At 33.7% G+C, this 26,751-nt stretch overlaps 1 protein-coding gene across 1 annotated transcript in view; it reads left to right on the plus strand.

The window, feature by feature from the left end:
- Nucleotides 1–26,751, plus strand: part of Plppr4 (phospholipid phosphatase related 4) — a 35,750-nt gene that overhangs the window by 1,257 nt on the left and 7,742 nt on the right. Inside the window, exons 2-5 of the mRNA XM_005007825.4 lie at nucleotides 14,603–14,788; nucleotides 22,625–22,754; nucleotides 24,866–25,061; nucleotides 26,624–26,681. Of these exons, the coding sequence (XP_005007882.2) occupies nucleotides 14,603–14,788; nucleotides 22,625–22,754; nucleotides 24,866–25,061; nucleotides 26,624–26,681 (570 nt within the window). The remainder of the gene's footprint in view (nucleotides 1–14,602; nucleotides 14,789–22,624; nucleotides 22,755–24,865; nucleotides 25,062–26,623; nucleotides 26,682–26,751) is intronic.

Here is a 26,751-nt window from a genome sequence, read left to right on the forward strand (position 1 = left end):
ACAGATAGATTCTGTACTTGATGTCTGTGAGGCTTATCTGAGTTGAAGAAAAGTCACTTACCTTGATACTTGAAGGATAGGAGATTGTCAGACTGTTTTTGTAGGAAAGAATATATTTGGAAATTTCTTTTAACTGCCATACATTTTCAGTTTGGGGAAAGATGTATACAACTTGCATAAGTCTCAGAGAAATGATGGGTGACCTTTTTATCAGTGACATTTGGGAATTGTTTTTTTTTTCTTTGTAAAAAATGTGTGATATTTACTTAAAATAATTTATTGATTCATTTATCATCCTTCCTCTATTCACAAGGGACTTTGAAGCCATGGCTTAGGTAATTTTTGTTGAAAAATAATAAAAAGCTTTTTTCAGCAAAAATATGGGTGGCAGAAAATTCCATAATGAAAAGTGTAAAGGAATAGAAAGGTGAGATTCCTGCCTAAAAGTTCAATGTTTTGGGTCACTTGTTGCACATTGGTGACCCACTGTTGTTTTGCACTAAAGCATTGTCATGTCTGGAGTGTTGACATTTGTGTGAGAGAAATCGATTAATTGCTGGGTTTCATTTCTAGGAAGGTACACACCTGAGGTCAGCTATAAGATGAACTGAAGTTGTATGGCCTCAAAGAAAATACTTCGATGAAAGAGGATGTAAAACAGGCAGTTGAATTGTTCTCTTATAGCATCTAAGTGCACTTTAGAGGGCTCTTTAATGTGAATACATGCTTTTTACTCTAGGATTTTAAAAGTAAAAATGTCTTATAATTCATTTAAACACTTTCTCTAACAACTAACATCTCACAAATGTTATACTTCTTCCAAGAGTGAATATAACCCAAGTTCATTAATTTCTCTTTGTCCCATTCACATACTCTATGAATTCTTTAGCAGGACAAGTTATAGAACAGTAACTTGTAAACTTAGGAAGTGTGAATGAACATTTATGGATTGTGGGGATAACAGACATCAAAGGAATAATTACAAAACAGGACTGTAATTTTCTCCCTGGAACATAAATGCATGATGAAAATCATTCAAGAGCCTCTAGAATCTGGGAGAAGGTATTAGCACACCACTTACTTGAAAGGTTGACTGGAAGAACTACCTAGCTCCTTTGTAATGACTCATTTTGAATCAGGTGAGAATGGGCCTTACATCTCTCTCAGAGGATGAAAAAACATAGCTTGAATTAACATGTCAGTAAAATGTACCAGACTCATGACACTTTGGATTGCAGCATAATCTCCCAAGACCTTAGTAATTAAGATGGAAAAGTGAAACACGAGTAAGTCTCCTTCCATCACATATCAATCCAAAGCATATATTTGACCCTCCTCTGTTACTTCAAACTGTAATTGAAGAGGCTAAAAGGGCCAGATCTTGAGAGAAAAGCAAAATATCTGGGTTTCGTGATGCCCTGGACAATTTAAAATGCCTTTCTTTATGGTATTCAAGAAGTTTAAATAGCTATTCCTTAATAAGTGTGACACAAAGAGACTTACTTGGGAAACTGAGGAAACAGAAGCACTCCCTTGAACCAGAAGAAGCTGAAATTAAGTTAGAATGAATTATGGCAGAAAAAGGGCAGTGTGATCTGGGAAGAAACTGGGCCTGCTAGACAGTGATCTGAATCAACCACCTCCTGTTTTACATGCTGCTTGGATAATTCTGGCCATGTTACTTTTCTCATCCTTGAGTTTTTAAAATATGGCTATATATATGTGTGTGTGTGTGTGTGTGTGTGTGTGTTCCTATATATACATATTCATACATATATGTTCCTATACATACATATATGTTCCTATATACACATTCCTGTGTATGTCTCATATCTATCTATATATCTCATATATATACCCTATATAATAGAAATTATTATACTTATCTCTTAGAATACAGAATACATTAGGAAGTTACAGTACCACTGAGATAAGATAATCACACAATGTGTTAGTTTCTTCTGATATGGTGCCCTGATATGCTAGCCTGGACCAGTCCTGAGAAAATCTACCTTGGGAGTTCCTATTGTTCAGCAGAAGCCACATTCTCCTTACTTTTCAGAAGTGGTTTGGCTTCTACAGGTCTGTACTGATGGGCATGATTATGGAGAATGGAGTGTTGTTTAGTTATAATAACAAAGGTGATCATTTATGATCCACTTAAAATAAAGCCAAATGTTTTACAGGTGCCATCTCATTTAATCCTTAAAGATTGTCATTAAAAAGAAGACAGTTTCTATCCAGGCTTGGAATAAGACATGGAAATTTAAAAATGTTAAATAATGTGCCCAAATTTGCAAATCACATTAACCAAGGATAATCAAGTCTCTTTTGAAAAATGACTGACATGCTCAGTTCAGTTTGTCTCTAATGAGAGATTCAAGTTCAAAGAGTTGGTGGGCAATATTCTCTCCCCACATGGACTTGCTAGTGGCCTCTCAACAAGTGCCCATGGCTAGAAGAGGAATAGGAAATTCACAACTCATGGAAAGAGGTTCACGGTATGTCTAACTGTATCTCTGTGGGTACCAGACCAAAGTATCAGCACTAAAACTCTTGTTCCATTTCAACACCAAATTTGATGATAAGGAAAACATTAAGTAATACATATAATCATTTTACTTATGTCATTGGTTGAGTTTCTATTTATCTTCTGATAGAGAGGTTTGTGACCATGGTATATCACAATGGCACTTTGAGAAACACCTGATTTTCAGTAGAGTACATCACATTGGGAATGATTTTCTTAGTTCATCCTGGGATGAGAGAGGTCATGTCATGAAAGGAACTATTAAAGGAGAATATGCAAGACCTTATTAGATTCAATACAAAAGCAGATAAAAAGCAATGTCCACCAAAGAAGAGTTTTCCCTTGCCTTGAAAATTCCACAGCACTCTCTAATTGATGGATATATCACTTACACTGGTGATAGCAGCCAACTTCATATCTAGAACTACTGAAAGGTTTTCCAAACTAAGGAGGCCAGTATTGCAGGTAGCAAGCTGGTTGTCTGGGTACTAAATGTATTTTCTTTATGCTAAGCATTATAATTGCCCCCCTATGCTCGGAATCACAACTTTGTTTTCATTAGGCATTCTGTTCAAAGATCAATTCAGTATGTAACACAAACACATTAAAACTTACCTTTTAACCAAAACATAAAGTCTTAATATTAATTAGAAAGAGAATCTTTTTCTTTAACTATTCTGCTTTATGACATACTTTCTTATTACTAATCTAAATTATAGAGGTGGAGGTGTTGTCTTTGACCTATATCCAAAGATATTTGTTTAGGGCTATAGATAGAGATAGGATTTTGATGTGTCTTGTTGTCACGTATACACAATACATACATGCGCGTGCGCACACACACACACACACACACACACACATTCACACAGCTCTCCACTAAGCATAAAATAATAGCATCTGAAACATATATTTAGAACATTTTAATCTAAAAAATTGAAATTATTTGTTTTAAGTAACATTTTAAAATTTTTCTCTTAATTATAGCAAGCTTTAAAAAATAATTATAGTAAGCTTTAATTCACACAATCTCTGTTGCATTTCATGTTCCATGTGAAAATTACATAACTCTTTTGATCTTTTGCTTGGAAATATAGAGAATTTATTTCCTTTTATGGAAACCAACATCAGTAGGAAATACACCATCACAAAAGTGCTGCATTACATGTACTAAAATAGTTGCTACAGGTATTTTTTCTTGTTCTAGAGGAATAGTCTTCTCAAGAGATACTCTAAACTGTGCCAGCTGAAATGAGCTGGCAAGTCTCTTTCTTTATTAGAGTCATAATGCACAAAGTCTGATGCAAAAGAGAAAGTAAAGAGAGAATAGTAGATTTCTAAGTTTTGGAGATAGAGGTAAAGAGGGGCATTTGTGTAAATATCAGATATTGAACATAGAACTTACTATTAGGAAATTATATTATTCTATTCTATTCTATTCTATTCTATTCTATTCTATTCTATTCTATTCTATTCTATTCTATTCTATTCTTGAGCACCATCTGTGTCTTACTTTGCCTCCATAACCAAGCCCTTCAAAATGTTCTTTATTCTAGTTTTTCCTAACAGGAAAAAATGCAATTGGTATTTTCCAATTTCAAAGGGGTTTTAATAATGATGATGACAATAATCATAGTAAAAATAACATAAGGACAGCCAATTTTAAGTCAGTTTCCAGTAATGACCATATGGATACATTATTTTAGTCCTGAGAACTACCATGCACAGAAGATATTATCTTTACTTTTCAAAACAGGAAACTGTGGCTCAGTGAACCAAGTATCTTTACAGGAATGCACAGCAGCAAGGCAAGGAAGATAGCATGTATATACTTGTCTGTCTCATTCATGCATTATGATTATACCATGCTGTATCACAGGTGCTTTCGATGACAATGTTAAACTTACTGATGACATAGGATTAAAAGACTCACCTCTCCCATGATTTGGCATAAATGTGGAAGAATTGTGGTTGCGGCTCTGTCAGAGGTGTGAAAGAAGAGTTTTTTCCTATTTTTGGCTACTGAATTTGGTTTGCTTAGTGCCATACTTTACTTAACAGTTTATTTCTGGCTTCGATATAGTGAAGGCACAGTGGCTATCTACCTGTAGAGGAACTTCCCTTTGGCAAGCATAAATGGCCCCTGTCAATATGCTGTGCAGCTGAATGAGGAGCAGTAGCCAGGGAGGCAGGGGAAATTTGGGACAAAATAAAATGGAGGAAGGAGTCTCTGATCTATGAGGGAAAATAGAGCATAGAGGAAGGGATCTCCTTGAGATATACAAGCAGGCCAAGCTGGGTTAGGAGAAAAAGTATGAGAACACTGAGGGCATGAATGAAATGTGTGTTGGAGACCTAATGTGTGAGTAAGTCATGGAGGCTTCTTTAGCCATTCAGTGGCTTATTAAGTTTAAAAGCATAGGAGGCATAGTTATTTCTGTTGATTCTGGGAATGTATTATAAATTTTATTCATAGCAAACAGATTTATTCTGTGTATTTATACCTGCAGCATAGGCTATTTCTCAAGTGAGGTGTCTTTTTTAAAATGGGAATAAATACCTTGTTAAAAATTAAAAACTCATAAAATGAAGTCTAATAAAATTATGTAATATAAGAACAATGGATCTGCTTTTTTCTTCTATTATTTATAACAGAACTTAAAAAGTTTCAGGTATCTAAACATATGCTACAGTACCATCAGATGGAACACAGCCTGTGCATCCTGATTCCTGTTCTAGTACTGTTTTCTAAAAACTACTATTTCTGGAATTCTTTATATTTAAAAATTTCTGTCTGTATTATGACACTTAAAATACAAGTCATTCTAATCCTGGCTATGAGCAAATTGTGCTAGCTCTTTGTGCTAAATTTTAAGCACATTCTGTAACATCAAATTGCATTAAATAATATGTTAAAACAATTATGAATGGGTCTCTTACTTTTCCAAATTGTTAGGTTCTTTGAAAAGCATGATTACAGCTAACAGTAATATCATAAATTATACTTTCCAACTTATTGCCGAACTGCACACCTGTAATTTCATATATAACTGATTCACCTATTACTTCTCTTGACGTAAGTTCTCTTACAGACAGTAAAGAAAAGAAACACTGGAAGGACTAAGAGTATAATTTACACCAACAGTTACAAAAGAACTTTGAATTTTTCATTACACCTTCATTTAATTTTTTACATACTATATCTCATTTAATCTTTAAACACAAGCAAGGAGCAGATACTAACTTTCTTTTAAGGATTAAGTGATTGATGCTTAGAGGAATCTAACAAGTTGCCTAAAGCTCAACTATTGTTATTCTCTTGTCTTAGTCACAAAAAAAAATAATGTTTCTATTTAAACAATGAAGGTGTTATTTATGAGCAAGCATCATGAGCTTCTCAACTTTCTGATTTCTTCTAAAATAGATTAGCTGAGAAATGCATATCAAGATAACCAAGGATTGAAGTAATTTCTTCATTATCAAGTGGACTTTGAAATATGGATGCTGAGGACAGAAATGCTAAATTTGAAATAATGTTACACTGATTTCCTGCTCAGTAATTAGACTCCAAACCAAATTCTGCACAGGTCCATTGCTGTTTGTTTGCCTTTTAGATAGAAGACAACTTCAGTCAACACAAAGAACGATAATTGCTTTTTTATTTGTTGTAACACATGGCTTTTGCTTGTTTTAAAACTGACACACTACTTGGTCATAAATTAAAGAGAAAGGGGAGTACAAGTAATTAAAATCAAAGTAATTTACGCAAACGATTAAGAAATCAGTGCATTCAACAAAATAATGTAGGTTAAGAGTGATAACAATGAAGATAAGCTTGGGTATACAACTGCAGTTCAGTCATCTCTCCAAAACCCATGTTGTGGACTGCTTGCCCTAGGCAGGATTCAGAAAATTCATTCTTATACACAGACCCCTCAAAAGCCCAATATTACATCAAGTGTTCTACAATAAGGAGTGCCAAATTAAAATTCTGGGGATTGATCTGCTTTACATTTAATAATAATTTATTTATTTATTGAATAAGTATTTACTGACTGCTTATTCCATGCTTCTCGGTTAAATCAATAGAAACAACATAGAGCCACTTGCGAGCACACATCCTAATTTATAGTAGAACTCTAATAAATTTTCACTGAATATATGAAATCAGATGGTACTAATAATATAAACATAATTTTTTCATTGATGATCTTTTTTTAGCATGTGGAGTCAGTTTTGTCTGTAAAATGATGATGAATGCCTCATCAGAGACATTGCTCTGGATGGTATACTACAGAACAATTGAAGATTAAGCCAATGACCACAATGCATATGAGTCTTCATTTTCAAATTATACTTACTTTATGACCTCGGACATACCTATGGATTGATTGCTTGAGACATAACACTTTAAAGAAGCCATTATTAAAACAATTTGCAGTTTGAATTTTCACAGAAATTACTTTGTTGCATAAGACAGCTGTAGCTCTGTGCCCGTGGTAAAATAATTAGGTATCTACTTCTACTTTACCACAGAATTTACATTTATATATATACTATTACTTGAACTGCTTATTTACCTTATGATCCTGAACAAGTAACTTACTTCCTCCATGTTTTATTTTTCTTTTTTGAAAAATGGTAGAAATATATTAGTCAGGTTGAAGTTTTTGTGACTAATTCTATAAAAGTTATAGGCAACAACTTCTAAAGCAAAGTCAGTGCCTCGTGGATTTTCTCTTTTTCACTTATTGGTATCCATCCTCCATTTTATCTAAAGTAAACTTCCTCTATGGGTGCAGATACTATTGGACTTTCTGAAAAGGAGTTTAGCTTCCTCATTTATTTTCCTTTGATATAACAAATTAGGTATGTTTTAGACAATGTGCATGCAATGATAAAGCAACTCATTATAGTGTATAAATCTATAACAGCTCATTATTGAGATGCCTGCTAATTTCTAATGACAAAGGCACACACACACACACACACACACACACACACACACACACACACTCACAATATGGAGACCACTTACCTTAAGTACCATTATTTGACTTAGTAGACAGAGAAAAATTCACATTTACTGAACACTTTCTATATTCAAATGTAATACTTTACACCAAGTCTTGGGTTCAGAGGTGTTGGTTGTTCATATTCTGTGACACTCTGCCATTCTAATTTTTCAAAGCATTATGGTACTAAATAAAAAATTATGAGCAGCAAGGTTTGTCCAATGTCAATTGCGTGTTTTCCCATATTTAATCATCCCTGAAATAAAGGATAATGTGCTTTACAGAAAATGGTGAATGGGTCAAAGTATCATCTATTCTTTGGGAATAAGTGATCTGATTTAGGTTAGTAGTATGAAATTCACCGAATTTTTTTAAAGAAGTTAGACACACCCTAAAGAATTGGATATTGATCAGAAAACATTCCAATAACTGAGATTTGACAAATTAAAACACAGAATATTCACTGTGAAGATTTGGGCATAAACAGTAAGTCTTCTTCATGGGAACATCTTATTTTAAAAAATAGGCAGCAATCAGTACATACTATACAGAGATAAATTTTTGAAAATTTTTCTATTCAAAAATATCATTTGGTATGTAGTGTCCATAAAATTTTATATGTATAGAAAAGACTTATTTGGTGATTGAAGATTCTCCAAACTTTAAGTCTCAGGCTATGTGATTAACTCATGGTTTATGTGTCTTTTTAGATGGCTGGACCAGGAGATAACAAAGAATGCCTCATTTAATTCATTTACATACCAGATCTCTAGAAAAAACACAAATAATAAGTAGATAGTGTGCTCTGAATAAATGTTGATGCATTAATTGTTGCATTGGTCGAGAAATCTAAAAACCTAATTAAGAATAATCTAGAAAATAAGAGGGACAGAGAGTGCCCTGAGCTTAAATTTGCCCTGGCCTTTCTGTAGTCCTCTGCTGTTAGTAAAGGTTGGTGCAGTAATATTCATCAATGAGAAGAAACTGCTAAGATTTCAGGGCCTGGGTCTTTATTCCAACATGATTAGGAAGGGCCAAGTGTAGTGACTCCTAGGAAACTGCTCTTTGTGGCTTTAAAAGACTTTAAATCATCATTTAGCAGCTCCCAACATGTCTGCATCAACAGGTTTTCTTCTTTCTGCCACTTCCCCCATCTTCACTTTCTTATGATTTCAGAAGTGAGAGCAGCAGAAGAGAAGAGAAAGGGTTGATACAGGTTCTCATGAGAGCTGGCCTTGAAGTGCAGAAAGACCTTAGCAAATGGGTTTCTGTTTCATACTTTTGTAAGGTTGTTTCTTTCATTTTCCAGACCAAAAAAAAAAAGAAAAAATTCACAGTGGGCACATCAACCCCCAATTCAGGTGAAAGCTGTTTGACATGACAAAGAGAAGTCCATGATATTCTGCTCCGAATAGTTAATAGGTCAAAAAATATACCAGGTACATAGTAAACATTCAATAAACATTTGCTAAATAAATGAACTGGCTACTGTGTAACAGAAAACATGAATTTTTGTAGTATTTAACTGGTTTAATAAGTTTGATACCTGATTTAATAAACAATATGAAAAAAATCTCAAATACTGATAACCTTTAATTAAATAATTCCCATGTACATAATGTATGTAAAATACAGAAAGTTTCTTCTCTTAATACTATATGCTTTCTTTATGTAAAAAAATAAACTACTGATAATAAAATATTTAATCTGAAAATATTAAATATACTCTTTTTAGAAAATACCAAAAAACACATTGACAATACCACTTGAATAAATATATGGTAACATTTTCAATAGTAAAGAAAAATTATCTTCACATTTAATTTTGCTTCTTTCCAACGTCTTTGGGAAGGCATATGTCAGTGGTAAAAGTTCTAGAAAGAGGCAGTTTGTACAGTAATTACAACATGAAATCAAGAGCCAGATTTCTTGAGCTGGCAATTCAGCTACATAAGCTTTCATGCTTTGTATTATTTCTCTGTATCTCTTGCCTCATCTGTAATATAGCAATAATAATAGCACATTCATCAACCAGGTGTTGTGAAGATTGCATGAACTCAGACAAGTAAAGTCTTTTAAATGACACCTGGCAAATATTGGTAGCACTAAATTACTATTAGGATCATATTCTTAAAAGTCAGCATTGTGTTATAAGGGAAAAGAAATTACAACTAAAATAAAATAATTTAAAAGCAATAATTTTCAACACTTTAAATATAGGTCCCCAGCCTCTGGTCTTAGTCTCTAATTTGGTTTAAAGAACAAAATGCTTTGCCATATTTTAGTGTCTAATTATATAAAACAATGAAACTTCAGTTAAAGCTTATGATTAAAGCTTATGATTGCAAAACCTACTTCACTACCTAATGGTAGATCAATATTCAGGTAATAAAACAACCACTTATTATTTTAGATTACACTGTTAAATTATTGAGTGATTATGGTTAATCTTTTTAGAGCTGCAGAGACATAGTTCATATTCAAGCATAAAGATATAGAGGAACCAATTTTTCCCAGTAGACCTAACACATTTAGTAGGTCTATCAGCCATTCCTTATTCATTACTATCCCTATTTGGAAAACTTAATTTAAGTTTCTTTTGTTTTTCAACACTAGCAAAATCATTAGAACTCTATAAATTCAAAGCAGAAAGCATTTTCTTGAAATAGAAATAAATTAGGTTCTTTCAATTGGGAGATTTTCTTAACTGGAGTATAAGAACTGTCTAAACATTTGGCATGTCTGTTCCAATTATAGAAATATTCATTAATTTAATCTACACTGAGGATACATAATATGTCAAGAATAAAGAGATAAATAAGATAATTTCTCTGTTCTCAAAGACCTTGTTGAAAAACGAGCACCCCGTATGATGGTTGCTAGGATCAAGGCACACACAAGGTACTGCTATGCCCCAGAGACAGGGTCCAAAAAGAGCCTCCGAGGCGGGGAAAACTTTGGACCCCAAAGTGTGCCAAATTTCTGATATTTTATATTAGAAACCATTCACTAAGGAAGATAAAAATGAAGATAAAACAGATCATGTCCAAAATATAATTTAAAACTCTTAAGATATTACTCAAAAGATAAAAATACAAAAGAATGACTTTGGAGAAACTGCACAAGGAAAAAACCTTGAAGAACTTGGAATACAGTATCAGTGTGATTTGAAAGTGTCTGCCACCCCTTCACTCCTAGTGCCACTTGAACTCCTCACAATGGGCATCTCTTCCTTCTGTCCTTTAAATTTGCATTCGCATTGAAGCCTGGGGCTAGCCTTTCCTGAAAAACATCAGAGAAGTGCCAGATGGCGACATGTGACAGAGCAGCAGCGGGGATGTAACAGGGCACAATTCTTCCAGGAATTTGGCAGACCAGGTTTCAAATATTGGCTTTGCTGCTTAAAAATCAGACACGCCGTTTATGTAATCTGGGGCAAAGTCTTTATCTTGAAATTTATCTTAAATTTCTCATGGAAGTTGTCAGAGTTCAATGAGTAATTGGGGAAACATCTAAAGAAAACCTCAGTAAATGAACTTTTCCTTTCAGGTTTGAATACATACTCAAAAAATTCTACTTCTAAGTCAAAAGGAAATGAGCTCAGAAAGCCTAGATCCTAGCCATGAACAAAAGAAATGGTTTTCATATTTGACTAATAAGCAAGAAGTAAGTAGAGAAATTGTTTACAAGTATTAAGAGTTAAGAACACCAGATTGTCCTTTTTTCAAAGTATACATATCTCTTTAATATCCTCTTTTCCTTTTTGGGATCCCAGCCATTGTAGTAATAAAGGTAATACTAAGTGGCTACACATGAGAAGAAATTTAATTTATTTTCATATTTTTCAAGTTGAGAAAATTTTACTCATCTTTTTTCTGAAGATTCCATATTCACCTTAATGGGGCATGAACATTTAAAAATGAGATGATTAGTAGTTATTTGTATGAGCATTGAAGATCTCAGATCAGATTCTTACTTGCAAAATATATGTATAAAACCCAAGAAGGGATCTAGCAAAGTAGAAAGATGATGAGTTATGTTATCTGGTTTATAAATGAAATATTTAACACTCAAATTAATGAGAGAAATCCTTCTGTATTTATGGAAACCATAGGTTTAAAAGAATGCCTCTTTATGCTACGTGCGATATATTTTTAAGAATTTGAAAATAGAAAATTTCAGTTAAACAGAACTTTGACTTGCACACTAACCCTATGAATTGATGTTGTTTGGATCTTATTGTCTTTACCTGCTATTCACAGTGTTAAGACATAAGACTTTGAAACTAAAGTTCATGGCTTTAAAATCCAAGTCTAGCTTTTAATATTGGTAACTGCTTCTTATTTGCAAATGAGGGTAATTATAGCACCTAACTTCTATTCCACCAGAAAGTTTTAAAATAAATGAGTTAAACATTAGTTAATGAAATTGAATAAAAAGTTTAAGTAATATTTTCTGACAGATAACAAGCACTACATGAAGTATTTGTTAAATTAAAACTAAAATAATGTGTATTTAAGTGGAAATTTCAGTCACACACAAACACCACGAAATACTGATTTATTAGTCAAGACTGAAAGCTACTATTCTGCATTACAAGAAAGAGGACAGGAGAAATAATCAGACATTTTGCATGATCAAGTAATCATGCATAGGAGAAAATATACAGGTTTAGATGTACTTTTTGTTCTCTGGAGAACATTGGGAAAGCTGAAAGATAATGCCAGATTAATCATGCATTACTAATTTTGCCAATAAATCAAATGATCAACTCACTGCAAAAAGATCTCTTCAGAGTAGACTATATAATACTGTCTGGTTAATTATTTTTAAGCAAACATCTAGAAATAATGGGTGGCCAAGAACGCCTTTATCAAAAAAACCTTTCCTGCTTCATTAAGTAAATATTGTATCTTCCACAAATTACAAAGCTTTAAACTAAACAATCTATTTATTTATGTGTTTATTTATTTCAGTTAAACTTATTGGTATGATTTGGATATACATCATGATCATATTTGTCGTAGGGAGTTTATAGCCGTACTTGATATGTTTTGATTATTCTTTTATTCCCAATCCCTCCCTCAAACCCTCTTCCCCTCCTTATTTACAAAAATTTTGTTTTCATTTCTCCTTTTATCATTTTTTTTTCTTTTCCCTTCCTTCCTTTCCCCTTCTCCTCTCCCTAATTCTCATTTCTTTGGAACTTTGCAGTACCTATTATATACTTCGGGCCTTATTCACTTTTGGTTTCTCACATCAGAGAAACAATATGATATTTACACATGTGTCTGATTTATTCCGCCTAAGAGTGTGGTCTCAAATTGCATCCATTTACCTAGAAATGTCAAGTTTATTCTGATTTATGGTTGAGTAGTACTTCATTGCATAAAGAAAACACATCTTTTTTTTATTCATTCTTCGGTTGATGGGCATTTGGATTGCTTCCAAGATTTATCTATTACAAACTGTGCTGCTATAAATACTGATGCACATTCACTGCTATGGTATGATGTTTTTCATTTTTCTGGGAAGATACCCAGAAGTGTAATAGCTGAGTTAAATGGGACCTCTAATCCCAGTTTTTTGAGGAATCGCTACACTGATTTCCACGGTAGTTGCACCAGTCTACACTCCCATCAACAGGGGAGAAGGGTTTCTTTTCCCCACAATTTGGCCAGCATTTGTTACTGGCTGATTACTTGATGATTTCTTTCATGAGTAAGATGAAGTCTCAGGGTTTTGTTTTGTTTTGTTTTTAGTGCTGTATAAGTCTGTACTTCTAGGTTCTAGGAGATAAGGCATTAAGCAGTCTGTACATCTAGGTTCTAGGAGATAAGGCGTTAAGCACAATATTTTCTCCTTGATTGACAGCAGGTCTCCCACAAAGCTATGCTCCTTGATAACCAAGTAATATCCTGTTCCCTGTGTTACAGATAACACTTACATAGTGCCTCATACATTACAGATTGAATAATTCAATTCACTAGTCTACACAAAGTCTACAAAGAACTTTATATATGGAATTTAGGCGATCATACAAACACATGGCCAGTGAAATTAGGATCTCAGATAAACAATAATTATTAGTACAAACATCTCCCAAATATTGCATGTGCTTAACCTAAAAATTATTTGTTGCTAACTAGAATCTTTATTTGACTGGGTGACCTGTGTTTTTATTTGCTGAGTCTGGTAACACTAATCTGGTTATAGTAATAAACTACAGTTTATACATTGTTTAATTAGCCATTGGCACAATTATATGCTATTTAGATTCTGCAATAATTATTACTGGTGGATTTTTACTTTTGGGAGGTTTTTTATTTTAATGAGCAATTAGGGAAGATGAAAAATAAATTAAATGTTAAATCTGCAAGATAATCCAGCAAGCGATAAGAAGTATGGAAGATTCTCGAGGTAGATGTGAAGGACATCATCAAATGATGGAACGAAACTAATTGTGTAAAGAACCAAGGAAGGGACATGAGAAGAAGAAAGAACACCCAATGCAAAGGACCCTGGCAGAAATGACTGACTGCTAGGACAAGAGTGAAGATGAGTCTGATTGTAATGGGCAGGGGTTGAAGAGTGGTGAAATTACAGTGTAGGAAGAGTAAGAAACTGAAGCATGAGCCAAATCATGTAGAAAGTTCCATTCTGAGGGAGAACATCTGGATTTTACTTAAGCAGAATGCAAACCACAAAACAGTTAAGCTAAGGAGTGATGTGAGCTGACATATTTGGGACGCTGTGTATAGATGGGGTGTGAGGCAAAGAAGGGAAGAGAAGCAGCAGTTACAAGGTGTGGGATGCCACAGGCTCAAGGTGTGCGATGCCACAGGCTCATAGCAGGCTGGTGACTGGGCGGGTATATTCATATTTTGAAAGCAGAAACCACCAGGCTTCTAAATGATTTTAATTCTGACCCAGAGAAGAGTCATAAAGAAGGAGAGAAATACCCTTCTTTCCTACTTCAAGATGTCCTGACTCAATGTGTGTCCTGTTTGTAAGAATAAACTTGATCTTATATGTCTTTTATGTCTTTCATTCTCAGCTACCTATATTGGCATCATCGGTGGTCAGCCTCTATTTCCTTGAACTCACAGATGTCTTCAAACCCGTACACTCTGGATTTAGCTGCTATGACCGAAGCCTCAGCATGCCATACATTGAGCCCACCCAGGAGGCCATTCCGTTTCTCATGTTGCTCAGCCTAGCCTTTGCTGGACCCGCAATTACGGTAAGAACTGCTCCCAAACTTGTTTTGTGTGTACCCCAAAACTAAAAATCATCCCATCTATGTAATCAATAAGTTTTAAAAGCAAGCACATTCTAAGTCTTGAACAATGAAGATCATGTCTAATGTATTTTGATGGCGTCTTATAGTTAGTAACTTAAAATTAGACCTATTAAAAGTTTTAAAAAGACTATGATTTCAAGAAATGATTGATATCCAATGATAACTCTAACAAATTATTATGAAAAGAAGTTTTATAACTATACTAGTTCTTAACTGGCCAATATGGGATATCTGATACACTATTAATTATGTACTTTTCACGTATTTATTTGCTATCTGAAGTCTGGAAAATAAATAATTATATGCCAATAGATCTTCTTCACAAAAGTGTGGTTTAGTATCATTTAGATTTCATATTTTGCTAGGTTAGTACTTTTATTAATTATGAGCAATGAGCTCAATTATAAGAGATCAAAATTCATACATACAAATGGAATATGATGCTTTCAATTCAGAATAAGTATTTACATTATAAAATGTGTACATCAACAAATCAAGCTAAGCATGTTGGCACACATTTGTAATTTCAGAATTCTGAAAGGCTGAAACAGGAGGATCAGAAGTTCAAGTCCAGGCTGGGCAACTTAGCTACTTAGTGAAATCCTGTCTCAAAAATTTTTTAAAAGGCTGAGGATATGGCTCTGTGTGCAAATACCCTGAGTTCAATTCTAAATACCAGGAACACAAGGAAGTATCCTAAGCCACTGGACCTGAATTTAAAATAACACATAAAATTTTTATGTGTTAATGCACACCATAAAAATGTACTTTTAGATAAATTCACCAATAAATGAGATTAGCCAAGGCTTTTCATCATCTCTTCTGTTTACATATTATTAACTGAGAGATAAGAAACGTGTTTCACTGGGAAATAATATTTATTTCTAACTTTTTCTTTACCTTGTTCATGTTCATGAATGTCAGAGCAAGAGCTCACTAAATTAAGAGCTGCATTTAAATGAATTTTTATAAGGTACTCTAATGAATTTCAATGCAGTAATTTTAGAAAAAAAAATCCCTGCATAGAATTTTTAAACTGTGTAATCTTTATAATCTATCAATTTATTTTAAAATTCTCTATGCCAAATAGAAAAACAGATGGCCAATAAATGCACAAAGAAATGTTCAACAACTGGCCACTAGACAAATGCAAGTTAAAACAACACTGAGATTTCATCTCACTCCAGAAAATCTAGCTTTTCTCAAGAAATCAAGAAATAACAAATGCTGGAGAGGCTGAGTGGTAGGAACATTTCTTCACTGTTGGTGGGAGTGTAAACTGGTGCCATCACTATGGAAATCAAAATAGGAATTCCATTTGACCTAGCTATTCCTCTTCTTGGTAACTTTATAAAAGAATTAGACATCATACCACAGTGATATATCCATATCCATATTTATATCAACATAATTCCAATTCATAATAACTTGGGAGCAGCCTATATGTCCGTTAACAGATGAGTAGATATAAACTGCTGGGTGTGTGTGTGTGTGTGTGTGTGTGTGTGTGTGTGTGTGTGTATTACTCTACCCCTCAGGAGAATACATTTAGGTCACTTGTAGGAAAATGGATGCACTTTGAAACCATAATATTAAGTGAATTAAATCAGACACACAAGTTTAAATAGTGCCTGGTTATCTTTAGATGAGAAACTCAGTATATAAATAAAGTACAAAATAAATGAAAAAAAAGGAAAAAAGAAAGAAAAAATTATTGTAATCCAACATGGACAATGTATCTAAAAATATACCTTGATTTATTATAATTGTTTTATAAGTTTTGTGTGTTCTCAGCTTGTTAATCTACATGTATGTTAATTATCTTTAAAGACTTATAAAGTGAATAAATGAATCTGATGACAAAAATAATAACATACTATTCACACTATATAAATTATATAAAATAACCTCAATGACAAAACTAGAATTGAATTTTTCACTGAACTTGATCATCAGACTTAAATAAAGCCTCAAATCACTTTGTAAATTACAGTAATGAGTTACCTAAGCTACAATGACTCCAGATTGATTAGAACTATTAATGGTATAGTTGGAAGTTTTGAGACTCTCAGAAATGTGCTTTGTAAATTTTTTTATTTTAAAAAAGCAAAACAAAAAATAGAAATGATACAGAATTATAAAAAATAGAAGAAAACTAAAAATTATTAATATATTGCATATTGTTATCTGAGAAGTAATTGTTTGAGCTACATAATCTAGGCATAAAAAATGATCAGTCAAACAATGACAGCACAAAAAAACATACTTTTAAAGGATGATATTGCTCAAAATATCAGTATCTTCACATCATTTCTCTAAAAAAATCTTTTAAGAAAAAGCATCTCAGTCATTGAGTCATTGAGTTAGAGCAGAAACAATGTTTACTTTTAATCCATCACACCAGAAGGCATTTCTTAATTGGGATATAATGCTCTAATTTATTATAATCGATACATTTGAAATAAAATAATGCAGATGTTCATGATGTTGCTAAAAAGTGCTGATATTTAGTCACATAAACAATTTTCTTTTTAGTGTCCAGAAGTCTTTTACTAGAATGTGTTAAAGCAAGTCCATTGGGAGGATCCCAGCCAGAACAATTTATCTCAATGTAGGACCAGTGACCTTGGCCTCACGACTCTGTTCTTGCTTCTATTGATTTCGTCACCTCACATCAAACAACAGATTTTCAATATGCCCTTTAAAGATTTTTTCTTTGTCTTTTGTCTCTTCTCTTCTTTTTCTTCTCTTTTCTTTTCTTCTCTCCTCTCTTCTGTCTTCTCTTACTCCTTTTTCTTTCTTTCCGTCTTCCTTTCTCCTAGCTTTCATGGTTCTGAGAATTGAACCCAGGACCTTCACTCTGAGAGCTACATTCCCAGCCTTTACAATTTTTTTTTTTTTAATTTTGAAACTGTTTCACTAAGTCACTAAATTACCCAAGTGAGGCTTGAACTTGTGATCCTCCTGCCTCAGTGAGTGCACCACCATATCCAGGTGATGACTACAGTTTTTAGGCACTCAATAAGATACAATTTCAGAGTAGTTTTATTTTGTTTTTGGTTTGTTTGTTTGTTTGTTTCTGTCCTGGGACATGAACCCAGCCCTTCTCATTGAGTTATATCCTCAGCCTTTTTATTGTGAGGCAGGGTCTTTCTAAATTGTCTAGGCTGGGGCTGAACTTTCAGTCCTTCTGCTTTAGACTCTCGGAGTGCTAAAATCACACATCAGTGCCACCACACCCAATAGGGGTGCTTTCTTTATTGAGCTGTGAAAAATGAAAGGGAATCCACCATGCTCTTTTCCGCTGAGCTCACCTAGAAATCCCAGTGCAAACTCCCTACACGGAATTTCCATGAGGCCCCAATGGCTTCTGAACCCCCCTAAATAAACAGAGACACAAGTAGGTACTATTTGCAGCCTTCACCTATCACTTGGAAGCTCCCAGCGTGCTCCAAGGTGTTGGTGACTGTTTTCTGCCACACTGATTTCATGAGTTTTGAGTAAACAACTAGTTGATAAGACAGATTTTTGACATTGCTGACATTCAACACTTTTTTTCCACATTTCAATAAAAAATATTGCATATTCCTAAAACCTGTTCTAATTTCATGCTTCCCTTTAGTTCTAAGGCCTCCCAAATCTTCTCACCATAAATTCTGTGATATCTGTAGTCATCTTGTTCTAAAGCCATAATTCTGACTTTAATTTTAGTATATATACTACCTTTTTAACTTTTCCTCTCTCTTCCTAAAAGTGAAAATAGCAGATTCTAACCTCTTTCAAGGATATCATTTTCTTTCTCATCTTTATGGCAGCATAAACCTGATCCAAAAATAGAGTTGTGGAGAAAGAAGAACACAAGAGCAGGTAGCTTTCCAAAGTCACCCATTCACGTCAGAAAAAGACAAAACAAACCTCAACCAATTTTTATGCAAGCATTAAATACACATCATTTAGTGTTTGCTTCTCAGATTTTTTAATATTTTGAGGTGTATTTAAAATTGTCTTGTATTCATGATGTTCTACATGGACTGTAAAAATTCCTTTCTCATCTGTGAAATGCATATTCTTATTTTTATAAAACAACTTTAAACTAGAAAACATCGTCCTTAGCATTCAATTTTCATTTACTTGAGAATAATAGCAAAATAAGCATTCTGTTTGGGTCCTATGGAGAAAAACAACAAAATGTCAAGCCCATTGTAAATCTTCATGAAATCTACATGAACAGAAAAAAAATGTACACTTTTTCTCCCTGAAAATACAACTTCATTGCATATTTTTTTAAGAATGAATACATCTAACTTTATAGGAGAATTCCATCTGAATTTGATTATACTGCTTTGAGACTCACCTTGGTGTTAGGAGACCACAAAACTGAAATGTCAAATATTAAATCAGTTAGGGTTTCTATAGGACATTCATTGGAAATGTAAACATTAGAGACACTGTAACAATGTTACTGCAAGTGACTGCAATGTTTTTATTGTTTTATTTTGTTTACAAGAAAAGTATTTTAGAGAGATTGGGATGCAGTTTAGTAGAAGAGTTGTTGTTTTACATGCTCAAGGCCCCGGTTCAATCCCCAGTAAAGAAAACAAGAAGACATTTTGGGTATGAGTTAGCCTTATGGAACCATTCCAAGAGGAAGGCCTTTATAGGAAAAGAAAGGCACTTCCTTTCAATAACCCACCTGGAGTAGAGTCATTACAAAATCTCTTCCCATGACATCCCCATCCATGACATTTGACACAACAACAAATTAATTGTTATTTCTTCTTCAAACTTGGCTACAGCAAAAAAAAAAAAAATTACGAAAAGGTACTTGTCATCAACTGTTTTCTGTTTATAAATGGTAACAGTAACAAACAATTTGATTGTTAAACATACACATTTCTATGGGATAAATAAGCAGGTGCATTTAGAAATGCATTAGAAAGCCTCTCTATTTGCCTTGAAAGTCTCTTTAAAACAAATTCAATCACTTTGAAAATGCATGCACTGACATATAGGTCAAGGTTAAGTGAATAGAATTATGAAGAAAAATTAATATGTTCCTTGTGAAGAGGGACAATTGGGTATTATAAATACTGACAAGAAACCTCTATCCATAATCAAGGGAAAGAGTATTGACATACTGTCTTGATATGAGTTTTGAACATATTAAGGCAACTAAAATAACACTCCTAAAATGCCATTTTCATTTGAGACCACTATTGGGTTGTATGATCAGGCATTTTCCTAATAATATTGCACCAGTAAATTCTGATAAAATTTAGCACTCATTGACAAGGTGTAAATTGTTATGCATATAATCGAGAAGAGAAAAATAAAATTATTAACAGAACTTTTATTGAACAATTGAAGATAAAATCAATCTTTTAGTTATACAACACTAAGGAATGGGTGGTTAATTTTCTATAAAGGATGAATTGAGTCGGTGTTGCATTATTCTATAAGTTGGTGAAAGGTATCCTGTCTACACAGACCACAGAACCTACAGCAAGCATTCTGACTGAACTGATGATGCAGTATATTCTTTCAGATGTATAAATATATTAACTCCATGGTCAATTATTTGAAATAAGCGCCTTCTCACTATTTCTATACTGATGAATCAAGTCTAACATACTTCATGATTTTCATATGCATAATTATTGTCAGAGCTATTTTTTGAAATTCTGTATTATTTCTACCCTCTTTCTGAGTGATTTCTTACTGGTAGCATTCTTTTAAGAAATTATTTTAAATTTTTGTACAGATTAAGATTTTTCATAATGGTATATATGTCACATTACCTGTAGAACTAAATATAGCAACTTGCACGTTTGAAGCAGAGGGAAATAAGCTCACTGCCAATAGTTAAAAGCTCATGCTATCATTTTAAACATTTCATAAAAGAGATCCAAATGCAGTAATGAGAACTTGGAAGTTTCCCCTGGAAAGCTAACCCTAACCATAATTTCAGCTCTGAGTATGGTTATAATCTTTATAAAATCTCTTATATCAGAGAGTGTTATCTCAAGAAATCCCACTTTCTTCAGTTCCATACATTTTATACAAATCAACATCTAATTTCACAGCTATTAGAGCAATAATCCCAAATATTTGGAAAAATTTCACAAATACAACTTAAAGTTCCATTCCAGCTGCTATTGTACAGAATATAACAACCTGAATTTTCAGAGAAGTTAGCAAACACAAGCTCCATTGAGAAGACCACGAACAATCTAACAGGGTCAGGCAATGGGTACAAAAGGTAAATATAAAATTATTCCTCCCTCAGAGTATCCTGGTCTGGAAGGAAACACTCAAATTAAAATCCACTTGAGTAAATCTATACTAGAGAAAAGGACAAAGTCTATTGGAACCAACTAATTGAATTTAGGGTACTGTAAGAATATTCAAGGAAAAATTCCTGAAGGAAATGATGCTTGAATAATACTGAGTTCTTACAAATGACTCATTTTTAAGAACTCAGTATTACTCAGGCATCATTTCCTTGAGTCATTTGTAGGAAAATAGATGATCCTTGAGAACATAAGGCTAAGAGAAATCAATCAGACTCAAAATGGTTTCTCTTACATGAGAAGCCCAATGTACAGATAAAGTCCAAACTAAAGGACAGATGGTAAGAAATAGTAAGATGGATCTTTGGCACACAGAAACGGAGCCAAAAGATGGAAAGAGGAAAAATTAAGGCAGAAGGGGAGGATGATGCAGTGCTGCGTACATGCACCAAGTCCCTATGAGGAATATGATCATCATGTTCTTCAAACATATGCACATGAAGGGGACCAAGAGGAGGAAGAGGTGGAAGGGGAAAAAGAGTTTAAAAAGGAATTTAGAATTGAATTCCCCATAATGAAAGTAATCATAATGTACTACAAATATGTATCAACAAAAAATTAAAATCTCATGTGTTTTAAACCTTATAATAAACTGCATTGTTCCTTGACTTAAGATAATCATGAAACTGTGATATGGCTCTATGTCCACCATGAACATGTTGTCTATTTGCTTATCCCAAGGAAATACCATCCTAGACTCTCTTGTAAGCTCCATTCTTCAGTAAGACAGTCACTAGCCTCAAGTGGCTATTTTGAACTTAGATTTATTTATTCTTTTAAATTTACACAACACAAAATTAAATATTCAACTCATTTTTAGTAACTAAATTTCAAGTGTTCAACCACCACATGTGGGTAGTGTTTACCATATTAGACAGTGCAAAAAAATAGTTTCAGTCTTTACAGAAATCTTTATAGGACAACTAAGCTCTAGGCAGTACCTCTTTACATACCTGCATACTTTCCATAGATTCATCGTTCTGTTAAAATCCAAAACAGTTTGATGTAATCTGCTAGTAAAATATTCTGGATCCTAATTCTGGTACTTACTTTATTCCTCCCTAAGCATTCTGTTTTCATGATTTTAGAGGTGAACTGCAAAGTCTCTAACTGGACAGAATCAGTCACCATGTAATTAGTTAAGGAAGTGTCACTGGGTATTGTTGGGCAAAGGGTTTAAAGCCTGATTTCTGGGACTGATGGAAAACACCAGAATATATTAGAGTGCAGAAGATACAACCAAATCCTGATTGTTCACTTCTCACTGCTACTCAGGAAAAATTGCTTATATCTCTAAAATTTTTAAGAGAACACATCTTTGCTTTGTGGAATTGATGATGTGGTAAGACACAATCTATAATTCTTATGTAATTACTCTAACAATTATACCAACACTCTTTTGCCTACATCGCCCCTTGTTTTGCAGATTATGGTAGGGGAAGGAATCCTCTACTGTTGCCTGTCCAAAAGAAGAAATGGAGCTGGACTGGAGCCTAACATTAATGCTGGAGGCTGTAACTTCAATTCTTTTCTTAGAAGAGCCGTCAGATTTGTTGGTGGGTGTGGGGAATCACAAAGAGAGGAAATGTTTTTTCCAATTGAAATGCTATATTTAATTACAGATATTAAGTCTGTAAGGCTATAATTTAGATGTTTAGTTTCAGTACGTGAAGAGTTTTACTTTATATAGGAAGCTGTTAAACACCAAAATTTAGGCTTTGTATCTGGAATATGTTATTTACAGTCAAGGCCTTTGCTTTGAGGGTAACTTGTCATAGATTTCAGTGTATTTTTGTTTTCACTCTAGACAGAGCATGAATTTGTGTTAAAAGGATTTTGCTGAATGCGTGCTTAATTTTTTCTAAATGGAGATTAAATGTCAGCAGGCCAGTATGAGTAAATAACTCTTCAGAAATTAGTCACATCAATGATTCCATTAACTGAATTTTTTTAATCAAGAATTTTCTTCACTGAAAATATCACCATGGAGTACTGCATCATAGCTATTTCTCCCTGGTTTTAGTTTCTAACTTTGCTTCCTATTTTTCATGAAACTTATAAGACAGTGTATAGGGTTGGCTAAACACAGCTGAGTTAAGTCGGTTTCTAAATGCTCATCTCTTCTAGGAAGCATAGAATATCTTAGTGAAATTTGAGCCACATGCCCTTTTTTGTTTGCTTCACTGAGTTGAGTGGTCTTCCACAACATATTACACCAAACTAAATGTTGCATATTCATTTCAGATAAGTCAGTGTACAGGTACTTTTACCTATGCCAGATCAGAGGAATAAGTAGCTACTTTTAATGTCTAGTCAATCTTTAAATGTAACTTTCTCTTCCATGAGAGGAAATATCTGATCTAAATGATTCTCTAAATTTGGCTCCTCTGAGGATTTACTTACCATCTATCAAGATGGTGAAGGAAACAATGGAATCCTCCACAGGATCTGATCGATCATAGTTGATTTCAGGGAAAAATTTCCCTAACATAACAAAATATTTTGGAAAAATGGAAAAACTGCTCTCTCTGAAATGGTGTCAATAACTGTATCCTCCATAGGCCCAGAGATTCTCACTTTCCAAAGGTAAAATAATGAGTTTCCCTCCTTATTGTAACTCTTCATCAAGATTTTGCATGCTTTGGGGGCTGGGGATTTAGCTCAGTGGCATAAGCACCTGCCTTGCAAGCAGGCAGTCGTGAGTTCGACCCCCGGTACAGATAAAAAGGAAAAAGACCAAAAAAAAAAAAAAAAAAGATTTTACATACTTATAGGATTTAGAATGTAGAAATAATATGCAACCAGGACATTTGGTCTGGAGGGGTCTACCGAAGAGTTACCCAGGTTCTTCTCAGAATTTCTAGGAACAACTCATAAATAAGAATCCAAGTAGCCAAGTCAGAACGAATTCAGGTGTCAGGTTGACCTGGAGAGAGATGGTGAATTCCAGATCATCTGTGTAAAAGGAGAAAGCTATTCTCCCGAAGAGGAAACCAAGAAAGCAATTTTCAGAAGGCATACAGTTTCAGAATTTGTTACTTGTGTTTTAAGACTCATCCCAGGAGACAAACAAAAGATAATATAATTTGGATGAAAGATATAAGTATGTCATCCCCAAATTCCAAACATTCAGGCTGGCTCAGGATAAACCGCCATTCTGTGACAGGCCCTGCCGGTCTTCTCTCTTTTAATTAGCAATCATATGTGACCACAGCCTCAGGGAAACTAGATGGGCTAGAGAGCTAGACCATCAGAAAGATATCTATCTTTAGCAGCTCAACAATGCTCAGCAATTTTTTAAAAAAGATTTTAATTTTGCTTTGTTCCCCACATTTAATCCATCTGAAATCAGTTTATCATCTTAGCATGCTTCAGGTGACTGACTGACAAGTGACCTATGGTAAAACAGCATTAAGATCTGTCTAACAAAAGTGACAAAAGTACTTTAAATTACTACTTTGAAAACACTGACTGCTCTTACTTTGCCCTTCAGTATCTATATGGGAATTCGGGTTCTTTTTACTGCCATCTTCTCAAAGTTAGTTCAGAGAAAATGGTCGAAACACATACAAAGTTGACATATTAATATGCAACACACACTATTGACGTTGACACAATATTAGCATTAACCATCAACTTGGTAAGTTGTTTTTCACTTTTCTTCCAGGTGTTCATGTATTTGGACTCTGCTCTACAGCTCTCATCACGGATATCATACAATTGTCCACAGGATATCAAGCTCCATACTTTCTGACTGTGTGCAAGCCAAACTATACCTCTTTGAATGTGTCTTGCAAAGAAAATTCCTACATTGTGGAAGACATTTGTTCAGGATCTGATCTTACAGTTATCAACAGTGGCAGGTTAGAAACTAAGACCTAAAAGCATTCCATCTCACTGTTCTAATTATTCAGTAATTGTTTGGAATACCATTGTAAGTATGCCTTTTTCAGTAATAATGATTTTGATTTTGTCTTTCTTTATACTTTCAATTTAAGGATGTTTTTGATAAAGATAACATAGAAATCCACATTTGGCTCATTCTAAATTCTTCTCTGTCTTCAAATTTCAGCTTCATGGTCTTGCTACTCGTCCTCACAACACTGAATCTACTCATGTTTTATTATCTGCTCATTATGATTTTAGGTAACCACAATAAGCTTATTGTAGGATATTTATGGTCTATTATGATTTAATAAACATCTGTTATAGTTGTATGCTCATTGTATTTTTAATCAAAAGAACCATGTGACTTTTCTCTTTGGTTAAGTTTGAGAAGAAATAATATCAAGAATGACATAAGGTTTATTCGAGTAAACCCAAAATGACCTTAATAGTTTTGGTCTTTCATGTCCAAAAATAAGGAACAGTATAGCTCAAGAAACTACACTGAATTTTGAATGCACTTAATTTTTTCAATAAAGTAAAAATAAACTCCATCACAAGTAAATTACCTGAGGAACTAAAAGTAAATAGATTACAGAGGGGTAAGGGCCAGTGAATTTGTCATTCGATGAGTTCACAAGGATCTTTTGAATAATGAAAGGTAAGTTGGTGAGTACAGTTAATGAGTGACAATCTGATATTTTGCGATCATACACATTCAACTTCTCATAGACAATTCAATGATTTGGTACCTTTGTTCCAGCCCTGTGTTCTGTATTCTTTCTCAATCCTATTACAGTATCTATGTTGAATAATAAGGACGAAACAATTAAGAGAGGAGTAATACTTGTGAATATTGTTTTTCCAAGTCCTTTGTAAGACTTTCCTATGATGTTTTGCCTACCTTTTTTCCATGTCTTTTCTACTACCCTGTGTTCTAGCCCTAGACCCTGCTCTTTCCATTGTTTAACTAAACACTGTGTTCTGCAATTCTTGAGATAATTACTTTAAAGTAGAATATACTGACAAATGTTTTGTTGAAAATATACTTCTCTCTTGTTTTCTAGAATACAAAAAACATTCAGATCTACTATTTTGAAAAATAATTTTGTCTTTTGAAATTTTTATGTAAATAAAACTATATTTAGAAACATCAAAAAAGTTTGAAAGCTTGAAAACCCTAGCTTTTTAAACTTTTACTTTAAATTAACATAATCCTAGTACTAAAGAATAATTATGTTTTCCAACCCAATTTCTATTTTCAAATATCTTTTCCATACTATGATCAACTGATCTCTTGTCACGTTGACATTTAGTTAAATTGGAAAGTTCATCCTACTATTTCTTAACAGTTTTTAACAGTGACTAGAAATGGACTTTTTAAGCCATTTTTTTGTTTCCCCAGAAAACTAAATTATAATTCATTGCTTATTTCCTTATGGCTCTAAGTTGAATATTTTGAACACCTGGTGTTCTTGAATTGATTGTTAGCAGTGTATCTGAGCTAAAAGGCATAATTTGACTGCATTCCTTTTGGCAGGAAGTCGTTCCCTTCTCAACATGCGACCCTCGCTGCCTTTGCAGCTGTGTATGTTTCGGTAAGCAACTAGTTGTTTTTTTGTTAAATTATGTCCCATAGAATAATCCCAGGAATAAATAGTCTCTGGA

The sequence above is a fragment of the Cavia porcellus genome, unplaced genomic scaffold (assembly GCF_034190915.1).
Source record: "Cavia porcellus strain 051 isolate PalLab524CR breed Dunkin Hartley unplaced genomic scaffold, mCavPor4.1 scaffold_1, whole genome shotgun sequence".
Classification (NCBI taxonomy): Eukaryota; Metazoa; Chordata; class Mammalia; order Rodentia; family Caviidae; genus Cavia; species Cavia porcellus.